Consider the following 19,061-nt stretch of genomic DNA (forward strand, 5'->3'; position numbering starts at 1 on the left):
TGTCGCTGCAAATTAAATTTCCTAAAAGAATTCAGCGTTTTGTGACACACTAAACATTTTGCAACACCCTCTTTTTCTGTAAACAGATACAGTTCCTTGCAATGGGGGTCGAACTGCGAAAGCATGGTTGGGGTTACACAATGGCGACCTGACATGATTCTTAACCAGCAAAGTGACTGTTAGAGCTGATCGTAGTACTTTAAACGTTACACAGTCGGCACGAATTCAATAGGCACGCTGCGGCCCTATTCAAACATGCGCGCGCATTTCCCCTCCCTCCCACCCCTCCGTCCCTACTCAGCAACCTTGCACCTGCTCGCGAGCACGTGGCTGAGCAGACGCGAGTACTCGCGCTCAAACCCGGCTGGTTGTTATGCCCTGAAGTACACCATTTGGCACATATTGCTATGTTTTTTATTTCCTCTGACATTGCTCTCGGGAGACAGAAAGTTATCCTGAGCAATGCTGAACAATTCAACAATATGTTAACAATTTTCTTCACTGTAAACCTGAAAACACTCCAGTTCTCACATGTGTGACTTTCACGAAGTAATGCATAATTCATATGACTACTATGTGATGAGAAACCCCTGTATGTCATTTCCAGATACATTTACTGACCAGTGTTCTCAACAGATTTCTCTATCAGATTACTTCACACACAGTTCAGGGAAGGGTCTACATAAATTAACAACACAACTGTTGAACTGATACAGGGCACTCAGAGGTACAATTACTCACTCATCACCATCTTGTACAGCAGGGTCTGCTTGGAGCACAAACCTCTCCAACTCTGATATTCCCACTACCCCTCTGTCCCTACTCTGACCTAGTCTTCTCCTCTCCTCTGAATACTTGTTTCCACATCTTTTAACCAACTGTTACTTGGCCTTGCCCTCTTACTTTTGTGTAAGTACTACATAAACTTCTAAGTAAAACTTCTAAGTAAATTATTCAGATTATTAATATCCATTAAGAATTAATCATCACTGAAATGTCTCTGCCCCACACAAAAACAATGAAATAAGTATTTGTATGTCAAATTTCAAATTAAATTCTCTGTGCTGTATTAATGTTATATAGATTACTCCAAATGGACATAAATATATCCCGTACAAAGCTGAGCACAGAATGGAGGGAAAACAATAACAGATGTAAACAAACTCTTGGATCCTCCACTGAAAAATAAACATTGATACACATACAACATTGTGTACAGCACTGTTCAACAAATGATAGTTTCTTTTTAATTTTTTATTTTTTTTATTATTGACTGGATACTGATTAACAGCAGCAGTGTGTATTATACTTTCATTTTCTTTGACATCTACCAGTGTGCTACTGTGCATTTAAATCACACAATCTTTCATAATTTATGTTCTCTTTAATGTATGGTTTCACAGTTCACTGGAACATAAAAGGCGTATTCTTCTGTAACAATTACTGCTTCAGTTACAAACTAAATTGTTGTCGGTATGGTGGATTTTCACAAAAGGAATTTGTCTACTTCCAAGGAATTTTAAAAGTTATGATACATGAATATTAACTTTCAGTAATGTGAAGCAAGATTCTGGGGTAAAGAAATGGAAAGTGTCATGAAGATTCATTGCAGAAGAGAAGCACAAGATAAATGCTTATTTTCCATGTATTTTCATTTGTCAATACAATAAAAAAATGATATAACTCAGACAGACAAAAATAATCTTGTACTTGAAAATAAAACAATAAAATAAAGAGATACATCATTTGCCTTCTGAGAATGCAATGTTAATTTTTACCACCAAATGTAGATCTCACAGATGCCTCATGTTAAAACTGCCAACAGTCTAGTAAACTCTTCATACATCATTTTTATCTGTGCATTGTAAGGCAAATAACTCATAAATTAAGTTTGCTTACTCACTTTTACCCATTACGGACTTTATTATAGTTGCAGAGATTAAAAAAAAATTATGGCTGAAATTAAGCGACTAATTTTGACTTTTGTGTAGAAAGGGAATGACACGACAAAGTTAAAATAATATTGAAAAATTAGAAAAGCATAAACACATCTTACAAACAAACAATATTATACAATGCTTTGGTGCAAGAATTTGGAAGCACGTCTGCATACAGAGCAACATATAAGAGCATAAAGAGCGTCATGTAATTTATTTGTGATGAGAGTGAGTAGTAATACAGCATGATACCTCTGCGAAATTAACCTTGTTGTAAGAAACTAGTGTTTAATTCATTTAGTTTTGTTACACAAGTTTGAGATTTTCTCAGTTACCTGGCTGATACTTTTTAACACAAAGCTGTTTTGTCCAAAACATATCCAGAATTAAAGCAGGCTCTGCATAATGGGTACTGTAGACATAGAGCTTAGAAGTCCAAAACAAGTTAATTGACTCCCAGTGACAACCAAAAGGCGTTGATAAGAAAGTAAGGTCCTCTGAACAATTACATGCATCCACAGTTTACTTTCACATGTGACAGACAGGCAACGTATTCAATGGTATGAAAATTTAAATGATAAATGTCGGATGTTTATATGACATGTATCAAATGATTTTTAAGATGTTATAGTCTTCAGTGCTGTGTTCATTAGAATACTGGAACAAAGAAAAGTCGGTTATAGAAAGAAATATGTTGTTACAAGATACTCTTAAAGTCTCAACCTGTTGAGACATCAGAGATGATATGTAATCGCTGTTACGTGGAATAAAGAAAGGACAGTTACATTTTACTCACTTTTTAAGGATTCAGCACACAACTTTGATACACTTAAATATCATTCTTGTGACATACAATTTTTTGTCAACAATTCAATTGGCTTTCTCACCATAAACAAAAGTACACAATACACTCGCACTGTTAAAAAGACAAACCGAGTGTCATTCTGAATACAGATATACATTTTGTGCTTATGAAAAATTTCAGTTGCCATGTGTGCTTCCGGTTACCTAAAGTGTTTGTAACTGTTTGCCAACTTTATGCTTAATGATATATGTTGCTGTTAATGTCCACTTATAAATCCTATCCTTGCATTAAATAGACAAATGCAATAAAATTATATTTTAAATTTCTTTTGCTTCACAGAGTTATCAATACAATGGATTTTGTCACATTTCACTGAACATTTTAAACGAGTTGTATATTAGGTTGTGAGTATCATAAATTTCTGTTACAACAAGATTTAGTCACTTGCTAGCAGTAAAGCATATTAACAAGTGCTTGAAGTGTACTGAATTTGTATTTTCAGTAATTATGTGTGTATGTGTTACTTTTAATCGGTCTTTTCTTTTGATTTCTGAAGGTGTGTAAGGTGAGACATAAGCTGGTGTTCTGTGTTCTGTTGCGTTCACTTTGCATCACAGTCTTCTATTCAATAGATCCACATATTTCAATGCGGAATACACACTTACCCAGACAGGTGTTTTGTGTATTTTGATGCATATGCTACCAGAAGATTATGACCTTGGAATCATTCGATATTGTGCTGACTTGCCTTTAAAAAATTGCTACTATTTATTTTGTTGGGAGAGAGTTGTGCAATGTCTTTATTCCACGTGCACAGTGATGCAATGAATAAGAAAACAAATCATAAACTTAATAAAGTGCCCTCACAGTACTATGATCATTATCCATAATGACAAAGTTGATCATTAGGAAATGAGCCTGTCTTAAATAATATCCAGCATCTTTCTTTACTTGTTCACAAATCAGATACAGAAATGGTATATATACATGTCACTTAAAAAAACTTTCATTCCAGTAACCAGAATGAGCACAATGTTTTATCATGGAAAACAAAAATCCACATGTGTTTAACTGCTACATAGCAGTCTTGTACACACGTATTCATTCTCCTAATTCTTTTTACACATTATCTGATAAGTTACAAAAAATCTATAACCCATTAAGTATTACGTATCTATGTTTTCCCTCCACACTATAATTACATACAAAAAATACACAGTTTCAACCACAACAATTCACTAAGGACACTTTACTGAGTAACATTCATTGTATGAACATTCCTAATACTAATACTATTAATATTTGATGCCTCCTGCAACAGAAATCAAAGTATAAAAAAGTAGATAACAATTCCCCATATTTAAAACTGTAATACCATTAATAGAATTTTATCATTCTTAGGCTGTTTCTTATAATACTGTGAAATAAACTGTTCACTGTTATGGAATGGCAAGAAGTAAATAATCTTCCTTCAGGTTTTTCTGCACTAAATGTGCAAACTTTGATTGTGGAGACCACTTATTGTTTTCTGTTATCATATCAATAATCAGTCTGCATACCTGAGGAAAAGTGAAACCATCCACCAAATGATATGCTCAGGAGTCCAACAAATAACCAGTTTATACTAAAACAACATACCTTCTGACAAATTTAAACATTCTAAAAATAATAATAATAAATACAGTTCCAGTAATAAATAGTAGTGTATAAGTTTTGTATGTTTCTTTATAGTAACTGTTGTTTAATATTTTGAAATCTTACTCTGTTTTCATTTACAATAAAATATTTATAACCAACAATGAACCTAAGAACATTGTTGCAAAAACTATGAAACTATATCTTACTAAGTTTTAAATATTAATCCTAATAACAGGCCACAACTGTTATTAAAAGTAGACTCAGCACTCTCTTTTATTCAGCAAGAAATTGATCAGTAATTCTAAAAATTTTGAAACAGTAATGAACAACAGTCCTACCGAGCCTCCTGCAAATATTTATGCATTATCCAAACAACATATTACACATTAAATTCTCCTTCAAGTGGAAAAAATCAACCATGTAGTCCAATTCGAAACTGCAAAATTTAAAAGATGAAGGCATTTGGGACTATAACAAATGGCATAAGGTATGAGAAGCGCTGAGTGAAAAACATCTGCTCCAATTCCTATGGTCAATTATTTCTAAATTTCCAAATTCAGTTTTAATTTTTCATGATGCTATTGATTTAGGCACAATCTTTGCATTTAGTCAGAATGGCCTTTACAATTTTTTTGTACAGTTGTGGGTTGGTAAGGTCAACTATTAATCAATGTATCCCAAGACAATCAATATTACAAAACTTTTAGTGAACGCTTGGAAACACAGCACAAGTTAACAAAATTTCTCCTCTTTCACAAGACAAAAAAACTGAATGTAATACTATGATGTGTTAATTGGAGTAATACAAGGTGAAATTATGCTCAAATCTGTCATATTTTGTTAATGGTCAGAATTATATCCTAGAAGTCTGGAAACTTTAAGGCTGAAACTAATTAAGTACAATTATAGTCAATTCTACAGTATCAATTAAGTACTATTCATTTTATCACTAATCATAACAATGATTAATACTGTTGATAACAAAAACTACTGCAAAGAAAACGCAGAGCCTACACAAATACCTAGAAACATTTAAACAGCCTTTATTCCAGCTGTAATAATACACTTATTTCACAAAAGGAACTGCCTTTAGTGTCCGTATTTGCTTCATGGAAAAATGTTTCTCTTTCACTTATAGCAATGAACAGATATGATTATTAAATAAAACAACATATCAGATCACACTTTTAAAAAACAGAGGAAAATTTCAAATAACAGAGTAAAATTATCTTGTTTCCAAAACAGGGACAACATCAAAATAGGAATGAAAGAGATCCTGACATTTGAATCATATAAAAGGAAAATTATTTATTTAATAAACAGAGATACTGCACAATATTAGGTATGTCAAACTTAAAAATGCATTCTGCTACTGAGCAAACTTTAAATTGCTGGTGGAGAGAGTGTCTTAAAAATTAGAGTGAACAAACTCAGGTAGTCTTTTCTGTGTAACATGAAAATTTTTTCATGGAATTAACACAGTCTTTGCTCTCATAAAAGATCATGATACTTATTCACTTATTTGCAATCAGACCTGCAAGGACATTGCGCCTGAAGATGACAGTGCCAGTAAACTGTAAACCTCATATTTCAGTAATACACTTTGGGACAAAATATTTTTATAAAATCCACCAGACTAGAAGCAGACAATGCCAATTGTTTGCTGTACACACAAAGGAGTAAAACTTCACTTAACCAGTTCTGTGGAACACTAGCTTATAAGGACTGACAAAATGTCACACTTTCTCATCACTCTTATCCCATAAATGAACCTCATCCGATTCCAGCAAAAATTTCCCAGTTTAAATACCTGAACACAGTGGGAAGTGCTGTGTAACACACTGAGAAAATGATTATGCATAATACTCAAATAACAAACCCCAAAACCACAACAGTACAATCCTATTCCAACCTGGATTCGCAGATAGGCCTATCTAAGGAATCTCTTTTCCTTCTAATTAGGGGGCTTGGCACAAATTCATGTATCGGAGAACAACAAACTCTCCAATCAACATTAAATACTCTGCTACTGCAAATCAAACTCTTTCCCAGTCATACTAAGAAATTATTAATAATGAGTCAGTGTTCACACTCTCAAAAGTACATATCTGATTCATTCGAAAAACTGATTCTGCAGACAAAATAACTACCACTGAACCAATTATGCACTGTGACAGTCAATACAGGGTTGAGTCAAAAAGGACTTAACAACTTTGGAATGATATAGAAATTTATTGAGATCACTTATAGAATCGGTAGACGAGTCAGTTTGTAGCAAACAACCTGAAGTTACAGTTAAAATGGCTACTTTCACTGGTTTGGAGCGTGCTCGCAGTGTATTTTGGTTTCATGAAACAAACTCTGCAACAGCAGTTCCACAGATCAATGAAGATGATTGACATGGGACGGTCTACCCCAGCAAGACAGTTCATCACTTCATTTCCCCATGAAAGTTCAAGGTTTCCTTGATAATCGCTTCCCGGGTCAGTGCACTGGCCTCGAAGGGCCAGTCGCATGGCCAACTAACTCCCCACACTTGAAACCACTGGATTTCTTTCTCTGGGGTTTCATTAAAGACTGTGTATATGTTCCCGCACCACCAAACAATTTTGCCTGTCTGAAAAATCAAATTTACGCTACAGTTGTGTAAGTTATACTGGATCTTCTGCAACAAGTGTGGAAGACATTGATTACCAGTGGGATCTTTGCAACATCACTAATGGTAATCACACCAAAACAAAATGACACTTGACACTTTTACATGAAAAATTGAGGTTGTTTGCTACAAAATTACATCTACCAATTCTGTAAGTTATCACAATAAATTTTTATATCCTCCCAAAGTTCTTAAGTCTTTTTCGACTCATCTTGTATGTAACTGTGTAACTTTAGCAATCAGACATGCAAAGAATATTAGGCACATCGAAACAGTCAATGTCCTTACAGGTCTGTCCACATGAAAAGAAACGAGGGAGGGTACTTCAATGTCTACACTATCTTTTACAGATGAAAAGAACTTTCTTTCCTGTAACTGCAGTAGTTATTACTTATCACACAGTGGCCATTGAAGAAAGAATACCACACTGAAAAACACAGCATCTGTGTGAAAAATCAAGGCATTCTGGCAAGTATGTGATCCTTTTTTCCAATTTGCTACTGGTAAAGAGCCTACATTGGTAAATTTATGTTGTGTCTCAATGGATGCCTCCACTTAGCACCTGACCATTTCTTTACGGGGATGAACCACTGATGGAAAAGCAGACATGAGAATGGAGTACACTGGTATGTTACCAGCATCTTAGATCTTCCACTGGAGCCATCAAATATCCTGCCCAAAACACCCAGCACATGTCATTATTTCAATACGCTGACAATCTGATACCAATTTACTGTTTCACCCACATTCCTCTGAATGGAAGGTGCAAAATTCTGTGTGGTGGGCTAGTAGGCTCTTACCTCTTTGAGACCTTATTAATGAGTTTGCGAAAGGACGAGGTCCACTTGGAACGATGCAGGGCGGGAGGACGATCGGAGCCATCGTGCACAGCATGGAGTGACCTGTGGCCCACAGACAGTGCTCCTGCACTGTGTCCACTCGTCTCAAATAGTTCTGACGAAAAGCCTGAGTCAGATGAGAAGGCCCTCGCCCCACCTCCCGAGCTGCCCACTCCTGCAACACTGACACCGTTGCCACCACCGGGGTCAGCAGAAGATGCAGAAGTCAAAGATACATCAGCAGGCACCGAGGCTGAGCAGCGCCGACGTGGATGGTGTTGTTGGCGGCTGCGGTGTAAGCAACAGTGTCGTCCACGTGGGAAGCCGTCAAAAAAGTCATCACAACCACGGCCCGAGTCACTGCCAGAGTCGTCGTCACCTTCGTCTTCTGAGCTAGCTTCGTCAATGTAAGAGATATAGCCGGCACTGGTACCAGCAGCACCCGCTACATCAGAGCACGGTGTGGCCGCACACGATGACACTGTCTCCGATAGTCCCGCAGCTACTGCAAGAATACATATTCAGAGTAAACAAATTATTAATGCCGTGTCTGGCAAAATAAATACACTGGCTAAATTAAAACTGTTATTTCATTCCATCATAGATCACCACAAAAATAATACTGATTAGTCAGCCTACATTCTAAGAGAGGGGAAAAGTCAACAGGAAGTACCAATGACTGGAATAGGCATGGAGATTCAAACAAAAGAATAAGAAAGCTGACAATGTAAGGAAAATATTGTTACTCACCATAAAGGTGATACACTGAGTTGCAGACAGGCACAACAAAAGACAGTTACACATTTAGCTTTTGGCCAAAGCCTTCTTCAGAAAAGGAAACACACACACATTTATTCATACGAGCAATCACAACTCATGCAAACACAACTGCCATTTCTGGCAGCTCAGATCGGAATGCAGCTATCACGTAGAATGGAAGCAGCAATCTGGAGTGGATGAGGAAGGGATAGCAGGGTATGGGTGTGGGGAGAGAAGAGCACTGTCTAGTGGAGTGTGCAGCGACTAGACGTTCAACAGGTGCAGCATTGGGAGGCTGTGGGGTAGGGAGGTGAGGAGGGGTCTGGGAAATGGAGAGCGAAAAAGGAGAGGAGCAGGGAAGTGGGAAGATGAGCTGGTGCGTTGGCAGAGGGTGGCACACAATGAGGGTGAGGAGATGAGAATAAGGAGGTGGTGACACGATAGAGGGAGCTGTAAGGTGGAGGGGCCGGGGACAGTACATTAGTGTACTGTCCCCACACCTTCCGTTGAACAGTTTCCGCCATTCTGTCCAGTCACCTTCTTCTTATTCTCGTCCCCTCACCCTCTTTGTGCACCATCCTCTGCCAATGCCCCCATCTGTCTTCCTGTCTGCTACTCAACGTGTTGTCTTCACAGTGAGTAGCAATCTATCTTTTCCTTACATTACCAATATTCCAACCTGGAGTTTCCATTGTTTAATAAGAAAGCTCAATTAGCTGAGTTAAGTACAGTATCTAAAACAAAGACACAGAATTCACTTGTAAAAATGCTTTATATTGCCATGATTGTATTTGTATTGTCTCCATGAACAGAGAATCGTATTAACTTGAGTTGATCTGGAAATATCACTATTTGCAAAAGTTGAGTTCAAAGTGCCCAAAAATACCACTGATATTTACAAATTTTTCTGTTTTCCCATCTATAACATACCATAAACAAAAGTATATGCTTTCTACTGAACAAGTCAACAGTTGCCTTATAAAAGAAAAGCATTATCCTTCCTCATACAGCTATCTAAATGTGTCATTTAGACACAACACAGAAATGGTACACAGTGAGTAAGTAGTTTTGCAAGTTGCAGCCACCTAAAATCAGAACACGCTAAAATATTAAGAACTGACTTACATTCAATTCCAAATTATAGCATATACATTTTCCATGTTTAAATTCCTAATTGAAAATCCTTTTTGTAAACAGACAATGTGACCAGTAATAAGAAGCTACTTTGATACAAACACAATGTGACCTAACCAAGTTAAAACCAAGCTGTTTAAAATAAGAATAATTTTATGAGCAATCTGGTGGTGTTGTCATAGATCCACCCTTGAAATCACTAGCAGCTGAAATTTATACAGAACGTTTTGAACATGCACCTCTAAAGCCTTCTTGTTGGCTCCACAATGTGGATGATACATAGATTCCACTATTTCTTAAATGAGATTTACTATAAAATCAACTTCACTTTCAACGCAGAGTGTGAGGTTGGTCTCCCATTTCTAGATGTTTTGGTATATAGAGGATCTGACAACATTCTAGGTATGCAGAGTGTATAGAAAGCTAAGTGACACAAATAGGTATTTCAATGCCACTTCGCAAAAGCACCCAGCCCAGAAGAGAGCAGTGCTCAACAGTATGTCTTCAATACCAGTTACAATAACAGCTTGGAACTGAGTTTGATTTCATTATGAACATACTGATGGCCAACGACTAAAGTGGTTTGTCCATTGACAGGGTTTCCACGTGAAATATTAATTATGTTAATATGAAGAACAAGGAAATGTCTTTTTTACTCTGATAGGTTACTGTGTCTCTGAAGCTGCTGACCGCATCAGCAGAATTCCACACATATAAAAAAAAGTTTTGCATCATCTCGGTTCCGAGAGTTCCGGAACCTGTACAGAAAATTGGAATAGAGACCAACATAAACATCATTTCTGTCCTTTTGACTGCTCATGAAAATCACACATTGCACGTTGTACCACCATATAGCGAGACCTTCAGAGGTGGCGGTCCAATACCCAGTAGCACGTCCTCTTGCATTGATGCATGCCTGTAGTTGTCATGGCATACTACCCACAAGTTCATCAAGGCACTGTTGGTCCAGATTGTCCCACGTCTCGGTTCCGAGAGTTCCGGAACCTGTACAGAAAATTGGAATAGAGACCAACATAAACATCATTTCTGTCCTTTTGACTGCTCATGAAAATCACACATTGCACGTTGTACCACCATATAGCGAGACCTTCAGAGGTGGCGGTCCAATACCCAGTAGCACGTCCTCTTGCATTGATGCATGCCTGTAGTTGTCATGGCATACTACCCACAAGTTCATCAAGGCACTGTTGGTCCAGATTGTCCCACGTCTCGGTTCCGAGAGTTCCGGAACCTGTACAGAAAATTGGAATAGAGACCAACATAAACATCATTTCTGTCCTTTTGACTGCTCATGAAAATCACACATTGCACGTTGTACCACCATATAGCGAGACCTTCAGAGGTGGCGGTCCAATACCCAGTAGCACGTCCTCTTGCATTGATGCATGCCTGTAGTTGTCATGGCATACTACCCACAAGTTCATCAAGGCACTGTTGGTCCAGATTGTCCCACTCCTCAACAGCGATTCGGCGTAGATCCCTCAGAGTGGTTGGTGGGTCGCGTCATCCATAAACAGCCCTTTTCAATCTATCCCAAGCATGTTCGATAGGGTCCATGTCTGGAGAACATGCTGGCCAGTCTAGTTGAGTGATGTCATTATCCTGAAGGAAGCCATTCATGAGATGTGCACAATGGGGATGCAAATTGTCGCCCATGAAGACGAATGCCTTGCCGATAGGAGGATGGCATTTGTATTGTACAGCCAAGCCATATGCGACAGTCATTGGTGAAGAGAATGTGATGCCAATCCTGAACAGTCCATTCGGAATGTTGTTGGACCCATCTGAACCGGGCTGTTTGGTGTCATGGTTGCAAAGATGGACCTCGCCATGGACGTTGAGAGTGAAGTTGCGCATCATGCAGCCTACTGCACACAGTTTGAGTTGTAACACAATGTTCTGTAGCTACACGAAAAGCATTATCCAACATGGTGGCATTGCTGTCAGGGTTCCTCAGAGCCATAATCTGTAAGTAGCGGTCATCAACTGCACTAGTAGCCCTTGGGAGGCCTGAGCAAGGGATGTCATTGACAGTTCCTGTCTCTCTGTATCTTGTCCATGTCGAACAACATCACTTTAGTTCACTCCGAGATGCCTGGACACTTCCCTTGTTGAGAGCCCTTCCTGGCACAAAGTAGCACTGTAGATACTATCGAACCATGGTATTGATCACCTAGGCATGGTTGAACTACAGACAACACAAACTGTGTACCTCCTTCCTGGTGGAATGACTGGAAGTGATCAAATGTCAACCACCCCACCCCCACCCCCCTGTCTAACAGGCGCTGCTTATGCATGCTTGTTTACATCTTTGGACAGGTTTAGTGACATCTATTAACAGTCAAAGGGCCTGTATCTGTGGTGATACAATATCCACAGTCAACGTCTTTCTTCAGGAGATCTGGGAACCAGGTTGATGCAACACTTTTTCTTATGTGTGTATCAAAATATGGTATACAGTCCATTCTCTTGAGTCAGAACAAAATACAAGACTCTTTCTGAAACAAAACAGGTAGACCAGATTATAGTGCACTGCGAGAGTCTATGAAACGACATACAACTGTGACAGAATGTATAGAGGCAAAATGCAGTTAAAATTAAGTGTAAAATCCGCGGCCAAGACAATGATTTCAACAGTGTTCATGTACTGGCCAAGGAAACTAACATTTATAGAAGAGAAGTCCAAGAAGTAATGGAGATTCCCATGGGTCCAAATTCAAGAGAGAGGAGGCTATATGTTTCCACCTTCTTGGCTTCCTGCCATCAAAGAAGTGAATACACAGCCACGGTGCACAAGGAACACAAACAACATAAAGGAAACTACCTCCTTGGGAAATAATATTTTTTGTAAGCATTTCCCCATCTTGCTCTGCCTGTTTCAATTCTATACGACGACGACAGATCACCAACTGTAGCCAGAAGACTTTTAACCAATAACTTTTTTTCAGCTTAAGACCAGGAAAACTCCCTTTCTATCCAATGACGATGGCCTGCCAATGGTTGCAACAAAGATTTTACATAATAAAGCCATTTCTTCAGAATGAGATTGTTTAGCTAAACGTTAATGCCGCAAGATCCTGAAGAAAATCACAGCAGATGGACACAAAGTGAACCATGGAGGGAAACATGACATGGCCTAACAACTTGGAAGATTTTGCCTTCTATGACAACAGCCATGAAAGTCTGTAGACTTACACAAACAAATGTTACAGATACAGGTCAGTGTCATAAGAATGTAATACATCATCAGGATAATAATAATATAATATAGGTACATCATGTTCTGGGCTTAAGTGACTCCCACACCACACACAAAATTTAACATGCCATAATACTGGCACGGTTATCAAAGTAGAAGACAACAGATTTCTGAGACAGGAGGTATATGGCTAACTCTCATAGGCAGCACAAATTCATAATCTCCTGCAATAGCTGCATGCAGCTACCTTTATGATTAGAACATGACCCACAGCCAGATATTTATTTCTGCATGCATAAATGGGGTAACTAGTCCACCTGCATTAGAAATAGATAAGTTAGAAACACACTGAAGATAGAACACTGAAACATTTATGGGTAAGGAAGGTTGCATAAACCAGAATGTCCATACCAGTTTCTTTACTTTTTCTTTTTGTAAACATGGAACTCAAGAGGTAAAACATGACTGTCTGCATACATCGTTGTTTTTTGTCACTTTCCTAAGTTTCACAACTTCTGTGTCAAAACCAACAGCCTCCCTATTTATTTTTAAACATGCATCAATAAATGCAGGACCATGTGTGAAATTCCTGTATCATTTAGCAGCGGCATGTTCATTGAATGGGTTTTTACATCCATATAACCACCAGTGAACTGGGAACAGACAAGATGGATACACAAAAATTGTTTGGCTTGTATATATCCAGCACTCTATTGCTAAGAAAACTATACAGCAAGAGTCAAGACACCCGGGCACTTGCTATGACAGGAGGGCTACATGGATCTCTCCCTCAACACTATTTTCCTTGAACTCTAGAGATTATTCTCAAACTGAAAGTAGCATAGTACCTGTATTTTATATGCACTCCTACTCTCTGGTGTCTTTTCCTTCCTTTGTGCCTCTCATGGTCAAAAGACATGATGGATCCCTCTAAGCCTGTGATGTGGGTGACCCAACCTCCTCCAATTACTTCTCTTTTTCCTGCTGCGCAGAAGCACGGAACATCAACATTTCTGCAGCGAGAAGACTGAGTTACACTCAGGCACACACACAAGATGAGACCCAGTCACACAGCTAAATGTACTGATTGTGGTCATGTTTTAAATAGAGCCTCATCCAAAGAGAAAAAAAAAAGGCTTTTTTCACTGATCCAGTCATCATAATTTGAGTTTTCCCAAATAATTTCATATGAATTCCGTGATTAAGTAATTCCTTACATTGTATGTGTATAATTATTACTACTGCTACAATAAACGGCTCATTGTGAGTGGAAAATCACCTGAAATACACTATCAGTGTGATTTTTGCTCAGAAGAAAGTGTGGATGAACAGAGAAATGTTCTCATCGTGGTTACATGAAACATGTATACCAGCAGTCCACCCTCTCAATAATCTGGTCCACATCTGACATAGCTCAAGCAGAAATGATGTGCAAACCAATGAACTATCATGTGCAGCTATGTTGTTAGTTAATAACATAGTTAAACAATGTTACACATATTTGAAATTATAGCTTTCATTACAGTTCAGTATTATGGCTTCTAAAAGGAAAACACATTACGCTAGTAGACCCCAAGCAAAAACTGGAAATTCTAGATCAGTTGATCTGAGGTTCCTCCTAGAAAGCCATTGCTGTTGGGTATAATGTTTGATGAGCAACTATTTATGACATCAAAAAGAAAGATGATTTTATCTGATAGTATGTAATTCAAATGAAGAGCAAGTTGGGAAAATGGAAGGTCATGCAAAAGGGTGAAAATGAAGAACTGGGCATAGCTCTTTGCAGATGGTTCACACAACAAATCAGTAAGAGAATTCCATTAAGTGGTCCAGTAATAAAGGAAACAGCAGTTGTATTTAACAAAAAACTAGGCAGGAGAAACTTGTTTGTACCAAGCAGAGGCTGCCTATCAAACTGTGAAAAACAACATGGCACGTGGCAGCTGACATCACTGGGGAAAGTTGATCAACTAACAAAAAAGATGCAGAAAGGTTTGTAAAGAAGATACGGAAGATAACAGATGCAGCAGATTTACCTGCTGATACTTTGTACGGTGCTGATGAAACCAGCCTCTTTTAGAAGACACTTCTTTCAAAGCACGAACGAGGAGAATGTTTGCAGGTACAAACAACAGAAAGTGTGTTTTGTAATGCACATTGGAGTCATGAACTACTGTTCATTGTGAGTGGAAAATCACTGTGATCTGAACACAAATCTTATACTACCTGGCCACCAACATAGTTAGAACATGCTTTCCTCCTGAACTGTAGCTGCAACAGTTCTAATCATTAGTTCTTCTAGTTCTTGGAAAATATTATATTGTGGGCCTGAAATGTAAAATAGAACTTCTTATTTTCAAGTGTCTAATAATAACACCTGGTTCATCATTATATTTGACCTTGTTTTACTTTCAAGAACAGAGACGTAGTGACCGAAACCATTTCGCACGGGAGTTACTTGCAAGATGCTCACAAATATAGTGTTATGTAGGTAACGAAGTGATGCAGAGTTTCAATGGGGTAGTGTACCATGCAAAGCATGAGCTGTTAGTGTCATTCTACCATGTCTGTCAAAGAATGGGGAAAAATGTAGGAAAGAGAGCAAGAGTTCACTATGGGTGGGCATACAGCAGACAAAACAATTAATATGTTAAAAAGTGACATTGAGCGTTTTCTGAGCATACAATTTTTTGTAAGGGAACCAGAAACAGAAACAGTCGCCACACATGGCACTTAACCCAGTGTTGCGAGTTACCAGGGTACACAATGGCTAGAGGATGTGGTGTGGGACAGAGACAGACAACACTCTGGCAACACTGAAAACTAATCTTCATATCTCTCAGTGCAAAGCAAATCAAGCACCTACCTTCTTCTCTGCATGTCACTCTAGTATTACGTACATCATAAAAATTGTACGTAGATCATAAAAATTGGTGGATCACGAAGTTTGACCACTCACTGAGAGATACTCAGCTGTATGCTATCACAGGGAGTAAGAGATGACATCTCTAAGAATAGCTATAATGTTACACTGATTCAGTACACTAGCACTAATCAACTTACAAGGGAAGTCACCAATTTTTCTCACAATTTGCACAACTGCAGTACATACATATACATGAGAAATGTTTAACGGTGGACTTTTGGGCGACCAGTCGAGTTGTTGTTTCCTTTTCATGACAATATTTTGTTGACATTTTGCTGTTAAAGAGTACTCCCAGCCTGGAATCCAACCAGAGTAATTGGAGTGCAGGAAATGAGTACACTTTGTAGCGGGACTTTGAATTTCGCCGCACTACACTCGTTCCCTCAGACAAAACTTATACCGTCGCAGTGGTACGAGCGCTCGACGACAGAGAGAAAATACTAAAATTGTAACTCTTTTTTGTTTTTCTATCTGTTTCGATTCTCTCTTGATAGCCGAAGCTTATGGCAGACGTGATCTGATGAAGACGTTAAAAAAACAAACTTTTTAGCTAGTCTTGATCTGATTTTAATGTGTAGACATATTGTGGAAGTTGTTATGAAATTCGGAGGATGGAAGTAGCAATGTAAATTAAATTGCATACAGTATCAAGATGATTTTAATTGGTATAAATTAGTGATTCCTGGACGATTGCGAGATTTCGGAGCAGACTTTTCACGCCGAAATGAAGGAGATTTTTGAAGAGCTGGACTCCGCACGAAACAAGAAGACATGTTAACATGGTAAAGAATTAACTCTAAGCTATGCCATTTCCCCCTGTCAGTTACATTTTGTTATTCTCTGTTTCTTTTCAATAATTTTTGTAGTGGAAATTGGTTTAACTTTTGCTCAAAAACGCCACAAGGACCACCCCAACAATAGCTTTTCTAAATCACGAAGTCCGATAACTTTTCTGTAATACAAAGTCCGATTTGCATTTCTTTCTTTCTTTCTTTCTTTCCCTTTCTTCACGGTCATTAATGATTTTTTAAAAAAACATTTTCACTTATGATTTCTTCCCACATTTTCAACCTATTTTTTCTTTTTCTTTTCTTCTCTCTTTTCTTTTTTTATTAACCATTAAAACTTTAAAGCAAACCTCACAGCTTCTGGCAAAGGCGACTGAACTGCCCATCAAAATGTTGTGCTTAAAGTGGAAACAACAAAATAGCTGATCACCCGGAAGTACACTATTAATAAATCCTGCCCACAAAATCTGAGAGACTCTATGACAAATGCTGCTGTAGTATCAATTGATTTTGAGGAATCAAGGTTCACGGTTTTATGAGGCAGCTGAGTACTGTTTGAGAACATTATCCACTGAGCAAAGGTGTTAGTGGAACCAGCAGTCTACTGTTTGCCCATACGGCATACCAGTCTTGTCAATTTCTTTCTTTCTTTCTTTCTTTCTTTTCCCCTCATCTCCCAACAAATGCCTGCATTATAACACTGTTTCATGTCTCTTTGGAAAGAAACAATAATATTGATAATCACTGTTGTATGTCTGTGAGAAGGCATAATCAAGGTATAATAAGGAAATGTAATGAAATGAGCAATTATTTATCAATATATTCATACATCTATCACAGTGAAGTGATAAAGGGCTATACTTTCTTTGAAAATGTGTTGCAATTGTGATATAAGCATGAATGTATCAATAAATATATGTTCATTTGATCATGAATCCTTTTTTTACCTCACCATGAGTGTACAACAATGATCATCATCATCATCTTGTTAGAGGTATGTCATCATTTAGCACAGTCTACACAGTGTTCTTGAAGATTCTCCAGAAAAGATTGGAACTACATCTAAAACAGGTAATGGATGAGAAACAAGTGGGGAATTTATGAGAAACAAATCCATCACTAATCAGATGTTCGTACTACAAGAAGCCATATCAAAATATTGAAAATACGACAGAGCAGTGGCCATATTGTCTGTTGATTTTTTTAATTACAACAGCATAAACAGAGAATTAAGTGGCAGAAATTGCAGAAGTTTTGAATACAAAAGAAGATAAAAATCTTGTAAAAGATGCACTGGAAGGCTCAAACAGGATCATGAAACTGGAAGCAGATTATTATATCACTTCTGATGTAAAACCAGGTGTCAATCAGAGAGACGGAATTTCACCACTCTTGTTCAACATAATAATACAGGAATCACTGGATACAGCAAACGAAGCAGAAGAGGGAATCAAATATGATTGCACTTGCCTATGGACATGACACAGCATTAAGCTAGATGACTTGAAAATACTGGCAAGAAAGCTATTTAAAAAAGCAAGGGAAGTTGGAATAGAGGTAAATTATGAGGAAAATCATGAAGGTGGAAAGAAATTACTAGACAAACAGGCAGGAAACCATGTGGAGTGTTTGAAGAAGCAGATGAGTTTAAATGTCTGCAGTTGGTAGCAAACAACAGAAATTATGAGAAACAAGAAATGAAAGCAAGGACCAAAGAAGCACCCAGAGCATCATATTCCCCCGACAAATTACTGTTATCCATTTTTTTAAGAGAAACCAAAAAAGAATATATAAAACCATAACTAGGCAAGTGTTATAATATGGAGAACAGATAAGTACAAAGGGAAAAAAATAAAACGCTGCAGAAGAAAATTGGATCAATTAATATGAGGTAGGAGAATGCTGAAGAAGAAATAACAAGAAGCTCAGAAAGCTATATAATGCACCAGACTTCGTTTGGGAAGCCAAGATAAGTAATTTGAGATTGGCTGGCCATGTCTATAGGAAAGAGAAAGGATCAAGATAGAGAGAAGTGTCAGAGAAGAAACCTGAATGACAAAGACCTTTAATCAGACTAAAAATAAGATTCACAGACCAGGTAGCCAAGGGTTTTCAGACACTATGAACAAGGGAATAAGATCCCAAGCAAAAGATGCTGTGGAGGAGCTACTCCACAAGACCAAGAACTGACTGCTGTTCTCAGGGCCAGAAGAGTAAGTAATAGTATTATTACCATTCCTTTCCAAAGAAACACAATTTGTTACAGCGATACTAGCGTTTGGTGGAAGATTTGGAAAAAAATGATGTAACTGACTATCGGTCTACCACTTTAACCAATTGTACTAATGCTGCTGCACGA

The 19,061-nt window shown here is 37.9% G+C and overlaps 1 protein-coding gene across 1 annotated transcript in view; it reads right to left on the reverse strand.

Moving 5' to 3' along the window:
- Positions 1-1,627: 1,627 nt before the first annotated feature.
- Positions 1,628-19,061, reverse strand: part of LOC126187479 (uncharacterized) — a 769,527-nt gene continuing 752,093 nt past the window's right edge. The window contains exon 11 of the mRNA XM_049928585.1: positions 1,628-8,380. Within this exon, the coding sequence (XP_049784542.1) occupies positions 7,833-8,380 (548 nt within the window). The 3' untranslated portion in view covers positions 1,628-7,832. The remainder of the gene's footprint in view (positions 8,381-19,061) is intronic.

The sequence above is a fragment of the Schistocerca cancellata genome, chromosome 5 (assembly GCF_023864275.1).
Source record: "Schistocerca cancellata isolate TAMUIC-IGC-003103 chromosome 5, iqSchCanc2.1, whole genome shotgun sequence".
Taxonomy (NCBI): Eukaryota; Metazoa; Arthropoda; class Insecta; order Orthoptera; family Acrididae; genus Schistocerca; species Schistocerca cancellata.